The 26,846-nt window shown below is 43.9% G+C and overlaps 1 protein-coding gene across 1 annotated transcript in view; it reads left to right on the plus strand.

The window, feature by feature from the left end:
• The window catches only part of LOC138267494 (transcription initiation factor TFIID subunit 4-like), a 1,241,721-nt gene that overhangs the window by 209,351 nt on the left and 1,005,524 nt on the right, over window positions 1-26,846 (plus strand). The window contains exon 7 of the mRNA XM_069216487.1: window positions 15,814-16,071. Within this exon, the coding sequence (XP_069072588.1) occupies window positions 15,814-16,071 (258 nt within the window). The remainder of the gene's footprint in view (window positions 1-15,813; window positions 16,072-26,846) is intronic.

Genomic DNA, 26,846 nt, shown 5'->3' on the forward strand with positions numbered 1-26,846 from the left:
TTCCAAGACCCAGTGCCACAATATGTAATAACGACAGATGCCTCCATGATAGGGTGGGGAGTACACCTCAATCAACACAGCATCCAAGGACAATGGGACAGTCAGCAAAAACAGTTTCACATAAATCACTTAGAACTATTGGCAGTATTTCTAGCGCTGAAAGCATTTCAACCCATAATAAGCCACAAACACATTCTTGTCAAAACAGACAACATGACAACAATGTATTACCTAAACAAACAAGGAGGGACACACTCAACACAGTTGTGTCTCCTGGCACAGAGAATATGGCATTGGGCGATTCACAACCACATTCGCCTAATAGCACAATTTATTCCAGGAATTCAGAATCAGTTAGCAGACAATCTCTCTCGGGATCACCAACAGATTCACGAATGGGAGGTTCACCCCCAAATACTGAACACTTACTTCCAGAGTTGGGGAACACCACAAATAGATCTATTTGCAACAAAGGAAAACGCAAAATGCCGAAACTTCGCATCCAGGTACCCACAACATCAGTCTCAGGGCAATGCGTTATGTATGAGTTGGTCAGGGATATTTGCTTACGCTTTTTCCCCTCTCCCACTCCTTCCATATCTGGTAAACAAGTTGAGTCAAAACAAACTCAAACTCATTCTAATAGCGCCAACTTGGGCAAGACAACCTTGGTACACAACACTACTAGACCTCTCAGTAGTGCCTCATGTCAAACTACCAACCAGACCAGATCTGTTAACGCAACACAAACAACAGATCAGACGCCCAAATCCAGCATCGCTGAATCTAGCAATTTGGCTCCTGAAGTCCTAGAGTTCGGACACTTAGACCTTACACAGGAATATATGGAGGTCATAAAACAAGCTAGGAAACCTACCACTAGACATTGCTATGCCATAATAATCAAATTCAACCCTTACACGCATCTGCCAAAGATATCGTAAAATACTTACTACATTTGCAAAAGTAAAAGCTAGCTTTTTCTTCCATTAAGATACATCTTACCGCAATTTCAGCTTACCTGCAAATTACGCACTCAACTTCACTGTTTAGGATACCAGTCATAAAAGCGTTTATGGAAGGCCTAAAGAGAATTATACCACCAAGAACACCACCAGTTCCTTCATGGAACCTCAACATTGTCTTAACACGACTCATGGGTCCACCTTTTGAGCCCATGCACTCTTGTGAAATGCAATACTTAACATGAAAAGTTGCATTTTTAATTGCCATCACATCTTTAAGAAAAGTGAGATTCAAGCATTTACCATACAAGAACCATTTATTCAAATACACAAGCATAAAGTAGTTCTACGGACAAATCCTAAATTTTTACCAAAAGTCATATCACCGTTCCACTTGAATCAAACAGTAGAATTACCAGTGTTCTTCCCACAGCCAGATTCTGTAGCTGAAAGAGCACTACATACATTAGACATTAAAAGAGCGTTAATGTACTACATTGACAGAACAAAACTAATTCGAAAAACAAAACAATTATTTATTGCTTTCCAAAAACCTCATACAGGAAATCCAATTTCTAAACAAGGCATTGCTAGATGGATAGTTAAATGCATTCAAACCTGTTATCTTAAAGCAAAAAGAGAACTGCCTATTACACCAAAGGCACACTCAACTATAAAGAAAGGTGTTACCATGGCCTTTCTAGGAAATATTCCAATGACCGAAATATGTAAGGCAGCTACATGGTCTACGCCTCATACATTTACTAAACACTACTGTGTAGATGTGTTAACAGCACAACAAGCCACAGTAGGTCAAGCAGTACTACGAACATTGTTTCAAACAACTTCAACTCCTACAGGCTGAACCACCGCTTTTGGGGAGATAACTGCTTACTAGTCTATGCACAGCATGTGTATCTGCAGCTACACATGCCATCGAACGGAAAATGTCACTTACCCAGTGTACATCTGTTCGTGGCATTAGTCGCTGCAGATTCACATGCGCCCACCCGCCTCCCCGGGAGCCTGTAGCCGTTTAGAAGTTGATCTTGAACATTTGTAAATTTGTAAAAATATTACTTTAAACTACATTATGTACATACGTATTCACTCCATTGCATGGGCACTGTTACTAGCATACACAACTCCTACCTCACCCTCTGCGGGGAAAACAATCTAAGATGGAGTCGACGCCCATGCGCAATGGAGCCGAAATGGGAGGAGTCCCTCGATCTCGTGACTCGAAAAGACTTCTTTGAAGAAAAACAACTTGTGCACAGCATGTGAATCTGCAGCATCCCATGCCACGAACAGATGTACACTGGGTAAGTGACATTTTCCATATTGGGACTAACCCAGTTCCTGCATCCAGCCTGCGGTCCATCGCAGTCTGCATGAACTTGGAACTTTCCCCTAGTCAAGCACAACCAGATGGCAGAGTGCCGCTTTCTGCTTTGAGGTGCAATATCTACCTAAAACGTTGAAATTCAGTATCTCGGGTTCTACTGATTGGATTTTAGGCAATCTGTTACCCTCTATTAAAATGTACTCTTCTTTTTTATTTTTTTTATTTTATGGTTTGCGGTTTTTACTTGTGTTTTCACTTTTACTGTTTGTGTGCTTCATAAATACTTTAAAGGTTGCCTCTAGGTTAAGCTTTACTGCTTTGTGCCAAGCTACCAGATGGTTAAGCACAGATTCATGTAGTGACCTTGTCGTAGTCGGACTCTTGCTCTAGGCAAGACTGCTGGTTCAAGGATGACAGTACTTATGTTTGTATGCGACTATGCCAGTCCAACAACAAAACGCAACTTTCGTCCCAACCCTTCCGGCTCACAAGCAGTACCTCACCAAAAACCCAAAACAGTAAAAGGTGATTTGTGGCAGCCTTTATGCATGGACTCAAGAGTGTGACCTGGGAGTGTCATGGTTGAACAGAGATTACCCCTTTCTCACGTTAACAACATGTCTCAATCACACACAGGTAATGAAGAAGATGCAGTCAAGTTTCAGTAGGTTTTATTTTGCAAAACTGCATTATGCGATAAGTTACATTGGCTGTAATGATTAGGATAATGAACAGTGCAAGAAATAGAATGGTAATTAATACAAAGATCCCCACCATCTTGCAATATCATGAAATAACATGAAGTGTTTAATATGTACTCATACCCTAGCATGATAGGCCTAACCTCTAACCTAGAAGAGAGCTAGGTATGTTAAACCTCAATCTGCCAACCCTCTTTACCTTGGAATGAGGACTCTAGCTCAGACTCCGTAGGAACACGAAGACTGGGTCAACGTCAAGGCAACGTGCAGCATCGATAGCAGCGATGGCATCTGGTCGGAGTACCTCTGACTATCTGATAAAGTGAGAGGAGTATTTATACAGATCTACTTGGACCGCTGACATTGGTTTGTTCCCAAACAATAGATAACAAGCCATGCTTGGGACAGTATTTAATATAATCAATTCCCTCGAAAGCATGAAGAGGGAAAGCACCAAAAGTGAACACCTACAGTTTGTCTTTGTTGCTTGATCTTGATGTTTTAGCACAGTGACACTGATAACGCAAACTAAAACATGGTCCTAACACAAAACAAGGCAGCCAATTTAAAATATTTAATTAAATAAATGTGCTGAAACAGAGCAAGCTAAGTAGGGTAAAAGTCACTGGGTGACGGGGCTCGAGTCTGTAAGCCACAGGCTAAGCCAACTCCTGTATCCCATTAAAGCAAACTAGGATTTACAACAGCTTTTGTGGTTCACACTGATGAGGATTGTGGTTGGTGCGTGAGTGGGGCTTATAGCCAGATAACCTACATTGAACATTACCAAATCATATGTATAAAAGCGCCTTATGTCTTGTGGCAGTGTGTGCAATCAGGAAACATTCTCCTCTGCATGTGAAAGAGTCTGCCCGGGGTATAATAAATCCTGTGAAAGTAAGTAAATTGAATCAATCTAAGCTTTGCAGTGATAGCAATGAGTCTGGCTGCCAGTTTTGTATCTTGCTAATCCTCATTTTCAAACCCACCCACATCCTTTGTCCATTTTGACCCAAACTTAGTTAGGGGGTCAGGTGCGTTCACCAACAGGGCACAGTAGAGAATAGAAATTCCACTGTAGTCTATTGCATTTAAGGTCACCTTCGAATCTCTGGTGTTAATCGGGTGTGGGGTGCAGCTCATTTTTATGTCCACAGGGCATGCCTGTATTGTGAATAAATGAAAAAGTGGGATTTGTGCAAATCGTACTGTACTGCCAGCTCAGTGTAAGACTTCATTTTATTTGAGGTCCAGTCTTTCCCTGGTTTAGATAACCCAATTTTGTCCCAGAATTGAAACCCCACTAACTCAGTCACATCAGGGGTCCTATTTCCATACCAAAGATAAGTTTCATTTGTTAACTTTTTGTGCCTTGCAATCCACTTAAGAGCCCATTGCCAGAGATATATGGTTGTTTTCATAAGTAGTGGAAGAGAAGCATAAAGTTTCTTGTTGTACAGTTGCGCTAGTAGACCATGTTCTTCCAAAGATTTCATCTCCAAGCTGAGAACGAGGTCCTCCCAGTCTCTTAACAGCCATTCTTTAGTGGGTATCATTTGCGCCACCCTATAGTGAAGTCTGATGTCAGGAATGCCACCATCATACGGGTATGAAACGCATTTATTAAAAGTAACCCTTGTGGGGGCCCACCTCATAAAAAAAAATCAGGTCAAAGTGGAATCCACTGAGGTAAAAAAGGAGGCAGGTATTATAAATGGGTACGTTTGTAGGACCTAAAGAAGTTGAGGAAGGGAGATCATTGTAAAGAGGTAATCTCTTCCCATTATTAAAACTGTTAACTTCCCCCAGACCTTACACCGGCATAAAAGTGGGATGATATTCAGATTCCAGCTTTCTTCTTCGACTATGGAAACATGGGAACCCAAGTATTTACACGGTCCAGTGTACATCAAATGTGAAAGGGTAGCAAGTTTCCTTAAAGCCTCTGCATTTGTAAGAGGGACCAAGACTGTTTTATGCCATTTGACTCGTAACCCAGATGCCTTACATACATTTGTAATAATGGATCTTTGATGAGGAATGGGTAAGTGAGGCTGCTGGACAGATAAAAGGACATCAGCTGTGTAGAGGGCTATATCTAGTCCTACGCTTCTCTCCCCCCTACTATTTCCCCAAAATTGCATGTCTGCTCTAACCCAATTAACCAAAGGCTCTGTTATTAAAGATAGAGTAGTGGGGACAGGGGGTAGCGCTGCCGGGACTCCCTTTTGGTTGAAAAAAGGTGTGACGGTGCAGCTCGGGGAAAGGTAGAGCAGCTTCACATAGGTTCTAACTCTAGAACCAAAGTTCATTTTTTCAGGAATCTAATGGAGGAATGTCTGCAAAAACAGAATCAAAAGCTTTTTAGAAGTCTAGTAACATCAGCACTGTGGTTCTTTAAATGTATGTAATTTAGCAATAATACCATGCAATCTCCTAATACAGTCTCTGTTTTCCCATGGGAATAGAAGCTGTTTTGCTCCCAGCCTGTCATGATATACTTAAAACCCAGCCCGCACGACGTTCGCTAAGATCTTAATCTCCGTGTTTAGAAGGGCGATGGGCTAATATGAAGCGCAGTGTGTAATGGGCTTCCCTGGTTTAGGGATCACAACTATTGTAGATTTGCAGAGATCCTCTAGCCATGAGTTTGTTTGGAGGGCTTCCTAAAACATAACACCCAACAGCCTCACCAGGCTACTGGCATTCTTTTTACAGAATTCCACCTGGAGCCCATTCGAACCTGGGTCTTCCCAGAGGATAGCGAAGTGATAGCTCTCAATATCTCCACTTTTGATATTGGATGATAAAGGATCGCCATTGTCTTCCTCCCAAAACCCTGCCACTGACAGGTCTTGGAGGATAGAGTTCTTCTTTTATGCCTCCAAAGCCAGGATTGCATTATATAGAGCTTCTTAATAAGTCATGTCCGTCTTGAGCATACCACAGGCTAGATCTTTGGTTTCAGCTAACATTCTAACTTTAGTGCCACAGTTTTCCAACCAATAAATTAATGTTTGAGGCATGTGTGGCTGTGGATACACATGCTTAGCATAGTCATGCTATCTGTTGTTCAGCTCAGATGTGTGCAAGTTGTTTTTCTTTGAAAAAAGTCTTTCAAGTCATGAGGTACAGTAGCTCCTCCTCTTCCTGGCAATGTGCATGGTCATCGACCCCATTGTTAGATTGTTTTCTTCCATCATCTGTTTTGAATGTGTGCTCATCTGCTTCGGATCAACACCATCGTAATGTAATCTTTCTTAGACTTACTGTCCGTATTGTTCTCAATCATAGCTTTTTCTCTGTCTCCTTTGTCTGTTCATCAACGTCGACTTCATCGGGGGCAACTCCATTCAGCTGCAGCCCCCATGGGCATTTGCCTTTTGGGGCAGACTTCTCATCTTCAAAGTTCCCTCCACACCATGTCCACCTGGTTATGGAATGGACACCTTTCCACTTCTGTCCTCGCTGCTACGCCAAGTACCAAGCACGGATCTTCACTAGGTGCTGGACTTGTGCCTGTCCTTTGAACACAAGGATGCTGCCATTGACATCTGCAAATCCTTTCAGTCTAAGAAGATGCTGCATGACCGTTGAGCTTGACACCTCAAGATGTCCTGCCGCAGTGCTGAAGATACCCCGAACCGCTTTGAATCCAAGGACCTTTCAGATGATCCACAGACTCAGACTTCACCTGCAGATGAAGGCACCTTCTCCCCCGCCAACAGCTCTGGCTCCAAATACAGGTGGAGGATCACACACCAGATCAAGATGTGAGTACTGTGCCCCCTCCACCTCGACCTCAGCAGACACCAAACGCCACCACCTACTCCAGACTGGCCAAAAAGCATTGCTGGTCCACCACTGCCTTCGGGCCATGGTCGACACTGACCGACTGCATTGAATATGCCCAGCCTTGCTGACGAAAAAACAGCACAGGCTGCACGCTCCGAACCAACTGCTCCTCTGTCTGAGTCATGCCGATCTTTGGAGCAGAGACCATTTACTTTGAAACACTGCTCCACCTCTGTGCTGAAAGCTCCAGCTTCAGAGACGAAATCCTCATCATTCAACACACTGGCACCGAAAGGTTCGATGTCAGAACCGAAATCCTACACTTTCGGCAAGCAAGCACGGTTCCGAACCTGTGGAACCTGTGCTTCAGTGGAGGCAAAAGGAAATAGACTCCAGGCAAAAATACATAATGCTACATCTGGACACTGGTCTTATCATTACAAGACCTCCTCATACCAGTGCACAGCCAGCCAAAAGACAATTGTCCTTTGAAGAAGCATGGGAGATCCCATCGCCACCAAAGCATAGGAAAAATGGGGACAAGGCCACAAGCCTGGTGCATCTCAGCTCACCACCAAAGCCTGCTTCCCACCATACACATTCACCACTGCCTTCATCCGCGGTTCCCGCACCATACTCTCCTGATGGTTTCATTCACTATAACACGGGGTGGGGAAGAGGATGACCAGTTTTTCTTCACACCACACAATGGCACGTGGGGCTCTTATGATGAAGAACCATCTGCCGATACAGACTCTGATATGTATCCTGCTAACCCTCTCCCTTGGACGATGCCACCACCTACCATGACCTTATAGGTAGAGCTGCTGCTTACCACAAAGTTCAGATACATACTGATCCATTAAAGTATGATTGTTTTTGTTTAATACTGTGGTCGGCACAACACCTGCTGCTGCTGAAAGGCATTTTGTGAGACATGCCCAACATCTTCAGTGACCCTGTTAGGTCGCATATGATTACACTAAAGTGTTGACAAAAAATATAAGGTGTCACCTAACGACTCCACATACATATTGAGACAACTTCTGCCTGATTCAAATAGCACTCAAGAGGGCCAGCTCTCAAACATCTGGTGAGGCACCCCCAACAGACAGAGAGCAAAAAGATTGAAGCCACGGTTAAGAAGGTGGCTGCTGAGTCCGCCAACCTTTGGAAGATCGCCATCTCCATTGGCCTTTCTTCTACATCATGGCCCCCTGGCATGAGAGGGAGGCGATCCTACAACATCTCACAGAAGAGCACAAGAAACGGGCATACCAGATTGCCTCAGAGGGTAAGTTAAATTCAAATACCACTCTCCACTGTGCCCTTGACACTGCAGCTAGAGGCATAATGCCAGTGTCCTGCTCAGAAGCCATGTCTGGCTTTGAGTCTCGTATTTTAAGCCTGAGGTTCAGCAAAACTTCTTGGCCCTTCCCTTCAGTGAGAACACTATTTTGGTCCTCCGGTTAACACCCTCCTGGAATAAATAAAGGAGTATTTTCAATTCAAAGTGCTTCCCTTTAGGGTCACAACTGCCCGGTGTCTTCAACAAATGTCTCGCAGTAGTAGCTGCTCACGTGTGCAGAGAAAACATGCATGTCTTTCCATATCTAGATGATTGGTCCATCAAACATGCAACTCTTTTGAAATTCTTCCAGCACACTCAGAGCATAAACCTGCTTCATCAATTAGGCTTCACCATCAGTATCGTCAAATTCCACCTCCAACCCCTTGAAATACAACCTTACTTCGGAGTCATCCTTGACTCACGGAGGTGGATAGGTCACCCCAATGCCACCAGGATTCAGTCCTTCCAGGCATCCATTCCCCAGTTTCACCCTCATCACCAGATAAGTCAGAACAGTCACTTGGTTCCTTGGTATGAAGCATAGCCATAGTACCTCATGCCAGACTGATCACGCATCCATTGCAAGAATGCTTAGCACACCAGTTGACTCAAGCCGAGGGTCAAATGAAAGATCTAGTGTTGGTCAGCCATCAAGCATGCCACTGTCTGCTGTGGTAGAACACCAACAATATCTTAAAAGGATGGCATTTTTTAGACCCTGTTCTGCAGAGAACCATAACAACGGACACTTCCCTCAAGGGATGGGAGCGCATTCACAAGATCTCCAGAGATGCAGGACATCCAGCCAGACTGATCTCTGTATCAGTCACCTGGAGTTGCTAGCTGCTTACCTAGAGCTTAAAGCACTTGACTGACAAAGTAGTCATGAACAAAACAGACAACATGACTGCCATGTATTATCTCCAAAGGCAAGCGGGCACCAGATCACCTCAGCTTTCTCATATAGCCCAAACCATTGGGAGGTGGGCTGTGTGGTACAGCATTCACCTGTTAGCAGAATACCTCCTGGGAATCAGACACCAACTTTGCAGATCTCCTCAGGTGCCAACAAGTCCACGAGTGACAACTCCACCTGCAAGTCCTCCTTCCATATTTCCGGTGTTGGGGTCAACCACAAATAGACCTTTTCCCCGCAGCAGAAATGCCAAATGCTCAAACTTTGCCTCCACTTTCCCACACCGCAGAGGCAATGCACTGTGGATGAGCTGGTTCGGTATACTTACTTACACTTTTCCTCTTCTCCCACTTCTTCTGTTTGTGGTTTGCAAACTTCGGCAGACATCTCTCACCCTCATCCTAGTGGCTCCCTCATGGGCACAGCAACCATGGTTCATCACACTCCTAGAACTCTCAGTAGTCCCCCAGGAAGTACTGTCGAACAAGCAGGGCCTTCTCATGCAGAGCTCTGGAGAAATCAGACACCTAGTGCTCTCCTTTTGAACCCCACTACTCATGCTTCCTATAGTTTTCTTTCTTGGAAGGTGTCATTTCTATCACTTCACTCAGACATGTCGGTGAGCTTAAGGCATTAACTTTAGAAGAATCTTTCTTTCAACTACATAGAGATAGGGTGGCACTGTGTATTAATCCTAAATTTCTTCCAAAGTTGGTGTCTCAAATCCACTTTAATCAATCAATTGAATTGCCAGTCTTTTTTCCCCAACCTGATTCAGTTGCGGAAATGGGTCTACATATCTAAGCATTAAATGAGCCCCCGTGTATTATATTGATAGAGCCAAAACATTCAGGGGAACACAACAACTCTTTATTGTGTTTTCAAAACCACATAAAGGCAGGGCTATTTCAAAGTCCAGTATTGCACGTTGGATTGTTAAATGCATACAAATGTGCTATGCTAAACCTAAAATTATTTTATGTATCCCTCCTGGTGGTCACTCTACTCATAAAAAAAGGAGCTTTAACAGCCTTTTTTAATAATATACCCATAGCTGACATATGTAAAGCAGCTACATGATCTACACCACATACATTTACAAAACAATACTGTGTAGATCTACTGGCCCGTCAACCAGTCAGTGTGGGCCAAGCAATTCTTTGTACACTATTTCATACAACTGTAACACCCACAGGTTAGCCATGGCTTCTGCAGAAGGACAGTCTGTGTTAAGCATGTGTATTTACACCCACACATGTCTGGAATGGAAAATGTTACTTACCAAGTAAGCATCTGTTCATGGCATGTAGTGCTGCAGATTCACATGCACCCACCCTCTTCCCCAGACACCTGTGTTTGTTAGTTAATTTTATGGGTTATTACAAACTTTTTTTTAGCAAAGACATCTCTATACTACCCTCAGCTTCACATTCTATCTTCACTCTCCTTGTGGGAAAATATTCTAGCAATGGTTTTGATGACCATGCACATATCCAGCAAGATGAGGAGTCACTCTACCTTGTGACTAAGAAAGACTTTCTTAGAAGAAAAACAACTTGCACACATCCGAGCCCAACACCAGTTGGAAGGGTTATGCTAAGCATACGAATCTACCGCCCTACATGCCACAAACAGATGCTTACAAGGTAGATTTTCCTTCCCAGTTTTGTCTCCTTGTTAATATAGTCTTTGCTGCATTGTGGACAGCTGGGCTTTGGCTGCTTCCTCTCCTTAAGATAGGAGTGCACTATCTCTAGCGCCCCCGCATCAGCTCATGCCTCCATTTGAGTCATCATGTCTGGGATGAAGAATTTAAGATCTTTCATTTCTTTGTCCCTGTCTCTGCGAGGATCCAACTTGAAGGCAATAATCTTAACTCAAATAATTGCCTTAAGGACTTCGTATAGCATTATGTGGGAGGAGACTGAAGGAGTTTAAGTACTCCTCAATGCCCTCACAAACCTTGTCTGCGAAATTGCCATTGTGCAGCCACCGGGGCTTCAATACACATTGTGTCTGCGGGCCACATTTGTGCCTTTAAGTATAAGCTTAACAGGAGTGTGATCCAGTAGAAATGTAGACCGTGTTTGTGAACTGTGGACCCCAAAAGGTCTATAGCTGGGACAATGTAGAGAGCGATGTGTGCTGTAATAAAAGGTAAAGGACCCATTCCGAGTATATAGAGTCCATCAAACATCATTCAGCCCAAAGGTAAGGACATGTCAAGGCAGACTTGTCTATTGAGTACAGAGACCAGAGTTCCTGATGTCTATCCTAAATTCCATGATTTAATTATAGCCTCCACCCACGGCCACGTTCCTGAGTGAGAGACCAAGGACCAGATCCGATAAGGCCTATAGGGTGCATTCAGTTAGCATTGATGGGTCACAAATGACCAGAGAGATCCCTCTTATGTGCCAGTAAAGGATGGCAAGCCCCCTGGTGAACTCAAAGGGATATATCTGGAGTAGCCTTGGCGGCCTAAAAGGTTACATTGTGTGTGCAATCAATGGGTTTCCTACAGGAAAAGTAGGTGTGGGGCCCACTCCTTAGCATACAACATCATCCTCCCACTCTTGACCTTGGTATTCAGGTCATTAACGTTTCATGTGAGAATCTTCACTTTGTTATGTGGCCCATATTGTGTTTGCGGTGTTGGCCGTCTGCTGTAAGCTCAGCCTGTTACCAAATCTATAACTGCACTGAAAACAAATAACAGTAATAAAATCCCACGCCCCCAATTTCTGCTCCCACCCCATACTTCATAACATAAAGCATCTTTCACCCCATCCCATAATAAGGGATTCCAGTTTGGTCAGTAATCCACCCACCCACAGGAACGAATAATGCTGCACTGCAACCTGTTGTCGATAATAGATATATTCATATGTAGAAGGGATACGGCCCATTAAGCCTACGCACTTTGACTGGGAGACACTCCTGTTCTCGGAGGTCGCCTCGAACTCTCCATAAAAGTTAGGTCCAAGGTATGGAGCATGAAGAGGCATGCTTGTCTTTTGGCCCCATCTTCAATTGTGAATGGTCTCTCGGATATCTGCTTTTATTCAGGAGTCTCTTTTTTTCTAGGAGGGATCTGGCTAGACATGGTGCACAAAGCTTGGCAGAATAAAGCAGCATGTATTGAGGTTGTATAGCTTTCACTTTTTGTTTTACCTCCTGAAAAGTCTTGCACTGCTTCTTTACCGTTTAATCAGGGGAAATGAACACTTTAGAGGAATCACACCATATCTGTCCCTTCTCCCTGGCTTCTCTGAGGATCATGTCTAGATCAGCATAGTTCAGGACTAAAATTATCAGCCATCCAGGCGGGGCCCTGGGAAAGGAGCCAGTGAGTGGTGGGCCCTCTCATGGAAGAATTAGGAAGGTAACTGCTTAAGGTAGCCAAGATTTCAAGGAGTCAAGAAGGAACAAAATCTGGTTTTGGGCTCTCCCTGCCCTCCGGGATATCCACCAGGTGGAGATTGTTCTTGCAGGTCCTGTTTTCGAAGTCCTCTAGAATTCGCTTTAGCTCTGCAGCTGTGTCCTGGATCTTTTTTAGATTTTTTGAGAGTTTGGGGATTATATTCTCTGCTGTTGATATTCGGGTCTCCGCCTCCTTGGTGTGGTTGCCTAGGATGCGGACTTCCTGACTTGGCAAAGATAAGTCAACCCCCAACTCCACCAATTTGTTTTTCCAGGGACAGTTTGGATAGCCTTAAGGATCTTTTCTGGCGAGACCAAATCAGCTGACAGCCCAATCGAATTGTCTTGAGTAGAAGTGGACTGGTCTGGCTAGAATGTGTTTTTTTTGGCAAATTTGTCAATTTTGCCTTGGTGTCCCGAACCCGTAGCCTTATCCTTGCCCATTTTATCATGTGCTGATGGGTGAGAGTGATGGGGAGACAGTGCCAGCAGCTACCAGGATTCCACTGGGGAAACAAACTAACCCCCAATACTTATTCCTTCAAAGTGTAGGAGCTCCACTTATGACGACTTACTCTTGGTTCAACGATCTAAAGCACTGGGTATATGGACCGGCTCACCTGGAGCAGCTACATTTTGCCTGCTTTAGTGGCCAGTAAGTAAGCCTCTAGTTCTCTGCACTGCCGCTCAGTTTCTCAGGCACCGTCACATTGCTCAAACCTTCGACCAGCACCGGCTGCAGTAGTATCCTCACACCCTCTCCTGGAAGGGAGCAGGACAAGTGGTAGAGGTGCAACAGTTGCAGACCCACTCTCGGCTGAATACTGACAAGCCTTCCACATCCTGCCATGTTGAGTGCTCTGTCTCGTCCTGCAGAACCGCTCCCAAGGCAGGCCGCTATCCAGTGATCAAGCAGAGTGGCCAGACAACAGCCTTGTGCACCTGTTGGGGCTCTGCTCCTTAGTGACCTGTTCAGATCAAGGCCCTCTACCTTTCCAGCACAGGCTTGCTCAACCTTTGCTGGCCCAGAAACTCCCTAAAAGGATCAAGGGCAAATTGTGCCAGTCCGAAGCGGTCTCCCCTCCTCACACTCTTCTCCGGCATTCAAGTTGACAAAGGATGGTCATGATTGGCCAGGAGCTGATTAACTTGCGGCCGCTGTCTTGCTCCACCAACCCAGAAGTCTAAGCTTATGCAGCTTAGACTTGAATTGCAACATTTTCAGTGGTAATCAAAAGCTATGTATTAAATCAAAATACTGAATGATGAATGCAAACCCTCTTTGCCTTGTCCTTAGCAAAACCTTAGTGCCATAGTCCTCATCCCCGTTTCTTAGGTGGCCTCCAACAGATATATCTAGGCTGGATAACTTTGTTTTCAGTTAGCTAGAGTACTTTAAGGTACAGCTCATCTCTATTATTGCGTTCTGAGAAGAGAAAAGCACAGATGTGGCCTGGCCCTGAGAGCTCTTGGCCTTCAACCTAGATGTTTGCAGTACTCAGTTTGATCAAAGTTCCCAAGGAAAGTTGAAGGTGGGTTGCCCGAAGATGTCTAGATCAAACTTAAATTCCTTTACTGGTCATTATGAAAAGGCTCTACCTCATTAATTAGGCTGTAAAGTGCATACAAACTATGCTACATATATAAAAGCATGTGGTGCAATACCAGCCTATAATAAAGCAAACTTAATATGCTAAACGTATGCAGTGGATACTAAATGAAGCTCGTTTATATCTGAAAAATGTGCACACAAATACATGAATAAATGAAGTGCAATGGGGAGCACGATAGCAGAAGATGTAAAGCATGCGTCAATCCTTATATTCTAGGAAGACTCCATGAATAGTTTTTGTGATCCAACTTGGTATTAATTCATGAGCTTATCATGGCATTATTGTTATTTGCAACTGCAAATGGCAATATGTTAATCGGCTTTAATTGGAAAAAAATAAAGATTTACATACAAATCCAGTCTTAACATACTAGTTGATGTAAGTCTTTATTACTGATAGACCTTAGCTTCTCAAAAGAATTAAGACTTACAGCAGAGCCCAACCAACAATTTTTTGTTTTCCCTGCCATTGAAACGGAGACTGTTTTCCAGTATTCATTGTCCCGAAGTTTCCATATCCCTTTACAAAGAGGAAAACTGCTCCATAAATGTTGCACAAACTGTAGCACTAGACAAAGCTGGTCTACAAAAAGATTGAATGGGGTACTTCAAACCAAATTAAGTAAGCCGGAGTGATGAGACTAGTTTCATTATCTGAATTGCAAAGTCCATCACGGATGAGCAAGCTGCATCATCTTGAATGCAAACTCCTCCAGTGCCATGAGAAAGATATGCTTGCATCTGTCATTTGTAGAAGGCCCTCTTTGTAGCTCCTAGTGTAATGTGAGTTTCATTGTGGTACTCCATGTCCCAGTCATTGTTGTGATTTGATTGCAGTTTGACATGTGATTGCTGATTGAACGGTAATCCTTTACCAAGTTCGTATGATCCTTCAGGCAGGTATCACAGTGCTCTTTTTAGTGTTGAGGCACATAAAATCAAGCACTTGATTACCTCTGCACAATTGCTGGTTTAGGAATCTTGACCAGGGGCGGGTTCGGGCAGTGAAGTTATTATAGTGTTCCTGAAAGGACCATGTTAACGTCTGACTGGGCATGGATTGTAGAGTTACCTATAAGAATCTTTGAATGTTAACAGTGTGGGACTTGTTAGTATTTGAATATGTAATCACAGGAAGGCTGCACCAGGGTATACTGTTAACACTTGTGGTGTCTACGTTAATGTGTTAAGTGTAGACAGGGATCCAATGTTGAAAAGTCAGGGCTGAAGCTTTGTGAAACTGGATCTTTATCCTGTATTCAACATTCGATGTGCTATTTCAACAGTTGTAACAGAAGCAGATGTCCAGCTTGACATTATACAAGGGTGGGCTGAATTGGGGTATGTCAGAACAAAGTTCACAGCTCTACTGGCTGTTAGTGTTAATATAAGACGTTATGTAGGGATCGGTTATCCGAAAGATCCTGGCTAGATCTTTGTCTGTGATGTCGGGGATCTAGTAACCATCATCTTATTATTCAGTTTCCCTGCTGTCTAAGTTCAAAGTGATACCAAAGCTACATTATTCCTCTTAAAATGAAAGTGTGCGAGCCAGTTTACTTTGGGGTCTAGCGGAGCAAGCGTCAGTTTGAATGTTTTTGTAAATTTATAAACAGGATGGGTTTGGAGAGTGCATTGATATGGAATGTCCTTGTAGTCCATGAATTGTGTAAAATAGATAACACTGTTTTTTTCCCTGCAGAAAAGCCTGCCAGCATTGAGGCAATCTTTACTGAACAGCCAACAGTCCGTTGTGCAAGCGCAGCAATCTCAGCAGTCAATGCAGCAAGCCAAATCTTTACAAGCACTTCCTCAGTCGAACTCTAGACAGGTGTCTACAGTTGGTATGAATCAAACAATAGGATTCAACCACACTAACAACGTTTGCACTTTTACGGGATCAAACACCGGTCAGCTTTCTCAGGTCAATAAAGCCCAAGCAAGCCACAATTCCGAAAAGGTATGTACAAAAATGTGAAATATAGTAAGCTAAATGTGTAAAAATTTAACTACTTCTGATCATGTTGGTAGTTTCCATTTGTTTATCTGTTTAATTTTTACCATATAAAATAATTTTGTTATCTTGTGATTTGCTTCCTTTGGAGTACCAATTTTTTGTAAGATCAAATGCTGTTTCTTTCAGCTTAAGGTTTCCTCACTTTGCAAAACCAAGTCTCATAGGCCAGTAGTTACACTAGCCCAATACAGGTTTAATTTATAATTAAATCATTAAATGTTACTATTCTGGCTCTGACTGCTATTTTCAATGTAGCAGTCCGTCTAATCACCGTACTTCATACTGTTAGGTTTTCTGACTGTAAGACTGGGAGGCCCTAATAACTTTGTACTGCAAAGGTCGATCTCTGTGCTTCTTTGGAAGAATAGGTGCCGTGTGGTCCCACTCGTGCCCTTCCTTCCACGCTGTGTTTTATAATCCTGGTCATCCTCGACACACCCTCAGAATGTAGACACCTTTGTATGACCTTTGCACTCTGTGTTACTTCCAAACTCTTTAATACTTATGTTTGGGATTAGACTGTGGAGAAAGAGGTGTATAGCTTCACCCTTTCAGATGTCTTTTGAGATCCTTTTTCTGGCCAGTTTGTTCAAGAAATTATAATGTTGTGGTTCACATTAGCACGTAGTTTACCACCTAGCAGTTTCGTGTAGAGGTTAGACCCGCACCATTTGCTTCAAGGTTTCCATACCTCATTTAGCATACCATAATGTTTTTGTAAATTTTTTTTTTTGTGCAGGCCATTCAGTAACACTTAAGAAAGTACACAACTTAGTTTCTGGCGTTCACCTCTGAAGAAGTTCTAGTAACCTTAAACTAGGAAGAACAGTCAAAGTAAATCCTTTTTACGCAGGCTCTTGTGGGTAAGGGACTGTTTTTGAGAGCCTTTTTTTTTTTTAAATCACGACCCCCAAAAAGGGATGGCTCTGAAGTTCCTACTGACACTAAAGGCCCAAAATGGACAGTTTTATAACAGAGTCATCTATTCAGCCCTGCGCAGAAGGCATTTTACCTTCAATATCTCCCCTGTAGTGCATTTGTAATCTTACACTAGAGCTCAGCTCAGTGTATTAACTGACAAGCATAGGGCGGGAAAGTCCTCACAAGGACTGTTCACTCTTTCCCGATTACCAATAGAGGGACTCTTTAAACATCCTCTCATCCTGCCCCTGGTACTGCAATCTTTAATTTCCAGGAGGAGTAATCCTAAAAACTGAAAACCTAGAGCCAGCCTCCTCCCCAGATGATTAGATGACTGCAGAAAGAGGAGATAATTGAGATGGCATCAGCTGGACAGTGATCAAGTGCTTAATTAGTCCTCAGTGGTGGATATGATACCACAGTATGGCTCCACTGTTTTAGATAAGTACCAACCTAAGACTCCTCAAACGCAAGATAAAGTCTCTTTACTGATTTAGAATAATTTGAAGAGTTTGTACTTTGTGAATGGATGAGACATTGAACAACTCACAAACCATCCTTCATAGTGGATAGAGCTAAGTCAAAGAAACAAAATTGACTGCCCGGTTCAGTATTTGTGGAGCCGACATAAAGAATAAGTTCGATGGCATCTGTCGCTGTAGATACGCATGTTCTGCAATAGCTCGCCATCTGGTGTTGGGCCGGAGTGTTACAAGTTGTTTTTCTTCGAAGAAGTCTTTCGAGTCACGGGACCGAGTGACTCCTCCTTTTGTCTCCATTGCGCATGGGCGTCGACTCCATCTTCGATTGTTTTTTTTCCGCCATCGGGTTCGGACGTGTTCCTGTCGCTCCGAGTTTCGGAACGGACAAAATAGTTAATTTCGGAAGATTTTCGTCGGTATTGTTGCGTTCGGGATCGGCGTACTTAGATTCAACACCGCATCGAAGATCGAAGAGCTCCGGTGCCCTTCGGGGTAGTTTTTCGATCCTCCGTCGGGGCCTGGTCGGCCCGACCGCGTGCTGAGGAACGCCGATGGAACGGACCCCGTTCCGTTTCTGCCCCAAATGCCACAATAAATACCCCTACACAGACCAACACTTGGTCTGCAACCTGTGCCTGTCACCTGAGCACAGCGAAGACACCTGCGAGGCCTGTCGTGCGTTCCGGTCCCGAAAAACACTCCGAGACCGTCGAGCCAGAAGACTTCAAATGGCGTCCGCACCGACAGCCCGACGGGAGTTCGAGGAACAGGAGGAGGAAGGTACCTTCTCGATCCAAGACTCAGACTCCGAAGGATTCGACGATACACAAACCGTGAGTAAGACGTCGAAAAACACACAGAGAAACATTTACAAGGCCCAGGGGACGCCACTGCCACCAGGCCATGGCTCCACCCATAAATTCGGTGACCGACCGTCGGCACCGAAAAAGGCCAAAACAGTGCCGAGATCGTCCGACTCCGGTCGAGACACCGGCACGCAGCCTTCTCGGGACCGAGAAAGTGCTGGAGACAAGCCTCGACACCGAGATACCGGTGTGGACACGGCTCGACGCCGAGACAGCGGCACCGAAACAGATCGACGCCGAGAGGTTTCGGCCCCGAAAAGGAAAAAAGTCACCTCGGAGCCGAAAAAACACGCAGACAAAGTTTCGACGCCGAAACAAACTGCAAGCGACCCAGCTTCAGGCTCTTATACAGAAGAGCACTCGCTAACCTCCCAAATGCAAAAGCATAGGTTTGAGGAAGAGCTACAAGCAACTGATGTGGACCATACGCAAAAGCGTATCTTCATTCAGCAGGGGACAGGAAAAATAAGCACCCTTCCCCCCATTAGGAGAAAGAGAAGGTTGGAGTTCCAGACGGAACAAGCACCACAACCAAAAGTGGTTAAAAGAATTACACCACCACCCTCTCCTCCGCCCGTGATTAACGTTTCACCAGCACAAACTCCATCTCACTCCCCAGCTCACACCACCATGAGCCAGGGTGACCAAGATCAGGACGCATGGGACCTATACGACGCCCCAGTGTCAGATAACAGCCCAGAGGCCTACCCTACAAAGCCATCTCCACCAGAAGACAGCACCGCGTACTCTCAGGTGGTGGCTAGAGCAGCACAATTTCATAACGTAAGCCTCCACTCAGAACAGGTCGAGGATGATTTCTTGTTCAACACACTCTCCTCCACCCACAGCTCCTACCAAAGCCTGCCTATGCTCCCTGGTATGCTCCGGCACGCAAAAGACATATTTAAGGAGCCGGTCAAAAGTAGGGCAATCACACCACGGGTGGAAAAGAAGTATAAGCCGCCTCCTACGGACCCGGTTTTCATCACTACACAGCTACCACCAGACTCTGTTGTTGTAGGAGCAGCTAGGAAAAGGGCCAACTCTCACACATCTGGAGATGCACCACCCCCAGATAAAGAAAGCCGCAAGTTCGATGCAGCTGGTAAAAGAGTCGCAGCACAAGCTGCAAACCAGTGGCGCATCGCGAACTCCCAGGCACTACTTGCGCGCTATGACAGAGCCCACTGGGACGAGATGCAACATCTCATTGAACATCTGCCCAAGGACTTCCAAAATAGGGCGAAACAAGTGGTTGAGGAGGGACAGACCATCTCCAACAACCAGATACGTTCCTCCATGGACGCTGCAGATACAGCTGCACGGACAATTAATACATCTGTAACTATCAGACGGCATGCATGGCTCCGAACGTCTGGATTTAAACCAGAGATTCAACAAGCAGTTCTCAATATGCCTTTTAATGAAAAAGAACTGTTCGGTCCAGAAGTGGACACAGCGATTGAGAAACTCAAAAAAGATACGGACACTGCCAAAGCCATGGGCGCACTCTACTCCCCGCAGAGCAGAGGGAATTACAGCACATTCCGTAAAACGCCCTTTCGAGGGGGGTTTCGGGGTCAAAGCACACAAGCCAGCACCTCACAAGCAACACCGTCCACTTACCAGGGACAGTATAGAGGAGGTTTTCGGGGACAATATAGAGGAGGGCAATTCCCTAGAAATAGAGGGAGATTTCAAAGCCCCAAAACCCCTACTACTAAACAATGACTCACATGTCACTCACCCCCTCCACACAACACCAGTGGGGGGAAGAATAGGTCATTATTACAAAGCATGGGAGGAAATCACTACAGACACTTGGGTTCTAGCAATTATCCAACATGGTTATTGCATAGAATTTCTACAATTCCCTCCAAACATACCACCAAAAGCACAAAATTTAACAACACACCATTCCAATCTCCTGGAGATAGAAGTGCAGGCACTATTGCAAAAGAATGCAATCGAATTAGTGCCAAACACACAAATAAACACAGGAGTTTACTCACTGTACTTTCTGATACCAAAGAAGGACAAAACGCTGAGACCAATCCTAGACCTCAGAGTAGTGAACACTTTCATCAAATCAGACCACTTCCACATGGTCACACTACAAGAAGTATTGCCATTGCTAAAACTACACGACTACATGGCAACTTTAGACCTCAAGGATGCTTATTTCCATATACCAATACACCCATCTCACAGGAAATACCTAAGGTTCGTATTCAAAGGAATACATTACCAATTCAAGGTACTGCCTTTCGGATTAACAACCGCACCAAGAGTCTTTACCAAATGTCTAGCGGTAGTCGCTGCACACATAAGAAGGCAGCAAATACATGTGTTCCCATATTTGGACGACTGGCTAATCAAGGCCCATTCGTTCATACAGTGCTCAAATCACACAAATCAGATCATACAAACCCTCTTCAAACTCGGGTTCACCGTCAATTTCACAAAATCCAAAATTCTGCCACGCAAGGTACAACAATACCTGGGAGCCATAATAGACACATCAAAGGGAGTAGCCACTCCAAGTCCACAAAGAATTCAAAATTTCAACACCATCATACAACGCATGTATCCAACACAAAAGATACAGGCAAAGATGGTATTACAACTCCTAGGCATGATGTCATCATGCATAGCCATTGTCCCAAACGCAAGACTGCACATGAGGCCCTTACAACAATGCCTAGCATCACAGTGGTCTCAAGCACAGGGTCACCTTCTAGATCTGGTGTTAATAGACCGCCAAACTTACCTCTCGCTTCTATGGTGGAACAACATAAATTTAAACAAGGGGCGGCCTTTCCAAGACCCAGTGCCACAATACGTAATAACAACAGATGCTTCCATGACAGGGTGGGGAGCACACCTCAATCAACACAGCATACAAGGACAATGGAACGTACATCAAACAAAACTGCATATCAATCACCTAGAACTGCTAGCAGTTTTTCAAGCACTAAAAGCTTTCCAACCAATAATAGTTCACAAATACATTCTCGTCAAAACAGACAACATGACAACAATGTATTATCTAAACAAGCAGGGAGGGACGCACTCCACGCAGTTAAGCCTGCTAGCACAAAAAATTTGGCATTGGGCAATTCACAACCAAATTCGCCTAATTGCACAGTTTATACCAGGGATACAAAATCAACTCGCAGACAATCTCTCTCGAGATCACCAACAGGTCCACGAATGGGAAATTCACCCCCAAATTCTGAACACTTATTTCAAACTCTGGGGAACACCTCAGATAGACTTGTTTGCGACAAGGGAGAACGCAAAATGCCAAAACTTCGCATCCAGGTACCCACACAAACAATCCCAAGGCAATGCCCTATGGATGAACTGGTCAGGGATATTTGCTTACGCTTTTCCTCCTCTCCCTCTCCTTCCTTACCTGGTAAACAAACTCAGTCAAAGCAAACTCAAACTCATATTGATAGCACCAACTTGGGCAAGGCAACCCTGGTACACAACGCTGCTAGACCTATCAGTGGTACCCTGCATCAAATTGCCCAACAGGCCAGATCTGTTGACACAGCACAACCAAAAGATCAGACACCCAGATCCAGCATCGCTGAATCTAGCAATCTGGCTCCTGAAATCCTAGAATTCGGGCACTTACAACTTACCCAAGAATGTATGGAAGTCATAAAACAAGCAAGAAAGCCATCCACCAGGCACTGCTATGCAAGTAAATGGAAGAGGTTTGTTTGCTACTGCCATATTAATCAAATACAACCATTACACACAACTCCAGAACATGTAGTGGGTTACTTGCTTCACTTACAAAAATCTAACCTGGCTTTTTCTTCCATTAAAATACACCTTGCAGCAATATCTGCATACCTGCAAACTACCTATTCAACTTCCCTATATAAAATACCAGTCATTAAAGCATTCATGGAGGGCCTTAGGAGAATTATACCACCAAGAACACCACCTGTTCCTTCATGGAACCTAAATGTTGTCCTAACTAGACTTATGGGTCCACCTTTTGAACCCATGCACTCCTGCGACATACAGTTCCTAACCTGGAAGGTGGCATTTCTCATCGCCATTACTTCCCTGAGAAGAGTAAGCGAGATTCAGGCGTTTACTATACAGGAACCTTTTATACAACTACACAAAAATAAAGTCGTCCTAAGGACCAATCCTAAATTTTTGCCAAAGGTTATTTCACCGTTCCATCTAAATCAAACAGTGGAACTTCCAGTGTTCTTTCCACAGCCAGATACCGTAGCTGAAAGGGCACTACATACATTAGATGTCAAAAGAGCATTAATGTATTACATTGACAGAACAAAAAACATCAGAAAGACTAAACAACTCTTTATTGCATTTCAAAAACCTCACGCAGGAAACCCAATTTCAAAACAAGGTATAGCCAGATGGATAGTTAAATGCATCCAAATCTGCTACCTTAAAGCTAAACGACAGCTGCCCATTACACCAAGGGCACACTCAACCAGAAAGAAAGGTGCTACCATGGCCTTTCTAGGAAACATCCCAATGCAAGAAATATGTAAGGCAGCCACATGGTCTACGCCTCACACATTCACCAAGCACTACTGTGTAGACGTGTTATCCGCACAACAAGCCACAGTAGGTCAAGCTGTATTAAGGACATTATTTCAGACTACTTCCACTCCTACAGGCTGATCCACCGCTTTTGGGGAAATAACTGCTTACTAGTCTATTGCAGAACATGCGTATCTACAGCGACAGATGCCATCGAACTGAAAATGTCACTTACCCAGTGTACATCTGTTCGTGGCATCAGTCGCAGTAGATTCGCATGTGCCCACCCGCCTCCCCGGGAGCCTGTAGCACTTTGGAAGTTACCTTCAATTATTTATATATGTATCATCTCAACCTTAAATAGGTGCATACTTAGTCACTCCATTGCATGGGCACTATTACTACAATTCAACTCCTACCTCACCCTCTGCGGGGAAAAACAATCGAAGATGGAGTCGACGCCCATGCGCAATGGAGACAAAAGGAGGAGTCACTCGGTCCCGTGACTCGAAAGACTTCTTCGAAGAAAAACAACTTGTAACACTCCGGCCCAACACCAGATGGCGAGCTATTGCAGAACATGCGAATCTACTGCGACTGATGCCACGAACAGATGTACACTGGGTAAGTGACATTTTCATTTCCCAATATTGTGGATAGCTTTATTAAATAGGTAGAGTTTAGCGAACCGACTTGCCCCCTTCTCTCACTTTATTCAATATCTTAATAGCTGATGAGAGAGGCCCAGCAGCTGATAGCTACTTGGAATGTTGCGCTTGTCGCCCTGACGAAAGTAGATAAGTGGTGGTTAGGAGGACATAGATAATCTTGGACCACCTTCTAGTTAGTGCCTTTCTTCCCAGGGAGGGTTATCATTGTGCAGATGCTGGCTTCTTCCTCAAACTGAACACTGGTTAGCCACCCTGAAACTTGGGGATTCTTACTTTCACATTTCCATTTAGTATGCTCACAGGAAATCCCTCCCATTAGTGATTGTCAGTATTGAAAATGAACATCTTTTGTGTGGTATTCGCCTAGATGTTTTGCCTTCTGTAGCTAAGCCTGTTTTTATTTGCATTGGCGCTTTTGCACTTTACCACTGTTAATCAGCACTAAGGTGCTTGTACTCTTCCCTTCAGACAGGGTACAATTGGCCTACATCTCATTGATATATTTAATTTACTTATAAGTTTCTAGTATATGGGTCTAAATGTACCCTTTGCATGCCAATGAAATACTACCAGTGGGCTGCTTCACTCATCGTGCCACACCCTGAAGTAGTACTGTAAACTTGTCTCTGACCTGTCCTTGAAACCTGTCGTGCAGTTGCAGTTTAAAGCTATCATTCGACCTGGCAAAGCTTCAATTATATGTGCTATGGTAACAATGTATTAGTAAGCTTCTGGATGTATTCCAGGTACAGACACGCAGCTCACTGATGCTATCATTGTTGAAGAAACACATATCTTAGGGAGCCCTGTTTCAATTATTCAAATATGATTCTTTTTAAAAACTGACCTCCATATTCATGGTGCGGATCAATTTTGCATATTATGACAAATCGTCCAATCTGGCTCTTCAATGAAATTACTGGTTAATATCCCTTCTCAATAATGAGGCGAAGTTCCATGCTCAGCTTTTGCTGAAAGATCTAGGAAAGTGGACAGGCGACCACATGCCTGATTCCAAATTTCCAGACTAGATTCTGCCTGATGTGTGACACATTAGACAATATTGTGGTTTTGGCAAGTTTTGTCTAACATGATGTCTATGTCAAGAGCACCAACAAGTATCCCAGTTTTATAAACTGATGGATGGCTTTCATGGCTTTGACTGGACACTATTATGACACAAATTAAATCAATGGGGCATTCTGCCTCTTTTTTTTTTTTTTTTTTTTTTTTTTTAGAGTTATTGAAGTTTTGTACACCAGAGTCGAATAAAACAGAACCTCAATTCAGACTTGTCTAAAAGAATCACAGCAAACCTTGCTTGAAACAGAGGTGCATGTAATCACTCCTTTTGTACTGACTTTATACAGCCGATTTGAGAAAAGTTCAGAAGGCTTTTTCCTTCCGTCATTAGTAAAACTAGGGTAGTCATCCCAAAGTTATTACTTCCCTGGATGAGTGTTCCAAAAATAATGGATTCGAAGTGAACCTGGAGGAAAGTAAAAAATGTTGGCAACAAGAAGAAAAGCATTGTAATTTTTGATTATCAAGAATCGTGCAATTATTTGAAACTTCGGTTTAAATAGTGAGATGGGCTTGATTTTCCTATCTTGTGCACCTGTCACATATATCTGCACAAGATCCTTTCGTAATTTTGCGGCAAGTTCCTCCGATTTCTGAGGGGCGGTCACCTTTCTATAAGCTAGCCCTTCCTGCAGTAATCCTGGGTGTGTGTGTGTGTGTGTCTCTCTCTCTCTCGCTCTCTCTCTCTCTCTTTCTTTCTTTCTTGGCCACTCCTTTCTCTTCCTTTGTCTCTCCTCCTGTTGCTGGTGAGCAAATCTCAACCTCTCCCTTTTAGATTCTGGCTTCTCTTGTTTCTGAGCCTTCAATTTCTGAAGGACCAAATGAAGCAGCAGGATCTGCTCACAGGGGCACCTCAAGCTTAAGGGGCATTTTCACAGGGTGGGTGGGTGGGGGGGCAGAGGAATATGGGAAACAAACTAGTGAGTACACTAACTCTCAATCTATGAGAAGCCTTCTTGTTCTGCATGTAAGAGCCCTTTTCCAAAGCACTCTCTTCCATTGTACCCTTACCTGTGAAAATTTTATTTCCTAGCGAACTCTGAGGTCCGGTCTTCTATGACTTCTGAAAACTGAGAACCAAGTTATACCCCTTTTGCACTTGGCTTTGAGAGTAGTGACGTGAACAGTGCAAGGTTGGCTTAGGAAGGCAGTATAGAGTTAGAGACTTAGGATGCAATAAGTAATAAAGCAACTCTTAAGTAATTAGTCTGTTCACTTTATATAAAAAAAAAGTACTTTATTCTTCATGAAACATAAACAAATTGTCTATGATGCATGCATTTCAAGCGTATACAGGAAATTACTGGCAAAGTGTAGGATTTATTAGCAACTATAGGAATTAGACAAGTGATCTTTCACAGTGCATCTAGTGTGACTAGGCTTCTGTCCAAACGTGCAGATGTGGTCTGTCTTTAAGTTACTTGTGCCAAGATTAAAGACATAATGCTGTTGTGGCCGGGCAGTTCCAATCAGGCTAGGGAGCAGGTTCTGTCCTTCGAGCAGAGATCACATGCCCAACATAAAACCCACTGACCAAACAGGATGAGAACCCACACCTGGAGCTATCAAACACGGGTGAGGTGGGATTCTGTTGTGAACTAGAGATATGCGTGAAGCATACTCTTCAGTATCTCTTGGTCATGATAAATTAGAAGGGGCAATGGTCACAGGGGCAGTCTTCCAAGCATCAGTTGTAGTCTTTAGCAAAAAGCACACATTGCTGATTGATGAACAGTCAGGTCAATGCATTGTGCTTCGTAGAGTTGGGAGAATGGAGAAAACTCTACTGCAACAGAGCTTCTCACTTTGGATATTGTGCAATTGCAGTCTGTACAAGCGCCTGCACAGACATCTCCCCAAGTCAGGTAGGAGGGCTGAGATGTTGTTATGGGTTGGATGCCGGCATCCATGGATATGTACTAAGCACAAAGGAGCGCACCACAGATTTTTGCATTACCGATATCCCCCCTGTACTTCACAGAAAATATTTTGTTTGTCGCACTTAATCAGCCCTTTTTCTGGGCAGCTCCTTCTAATAGTTTTGCAAGGACTATGTGATCACAACCCAGTAGGCCCTTCATACATCTTTGGCAAACACATGTTTGAACCAACTTTAGTTTTCTGGGCTGCAGTGATAGACAAGACGCCATCAA

The sequence above is a fragment of the Pleurodeles waltl genome, chromosome 12, assembly GCF_031143425.1.
Source record: "Pleurodeles waltl isolate 20211129_DDA chromosome 12, aPleWal1.hap1.20221129, whole genome shotgun sequence".
Taxonomy (NCBI): Eukaryota; Metazoa; Chordata; class Amphibia; order Caudata; family Salamandridae; genus Pleurodeles; species Pleurodeles waltl.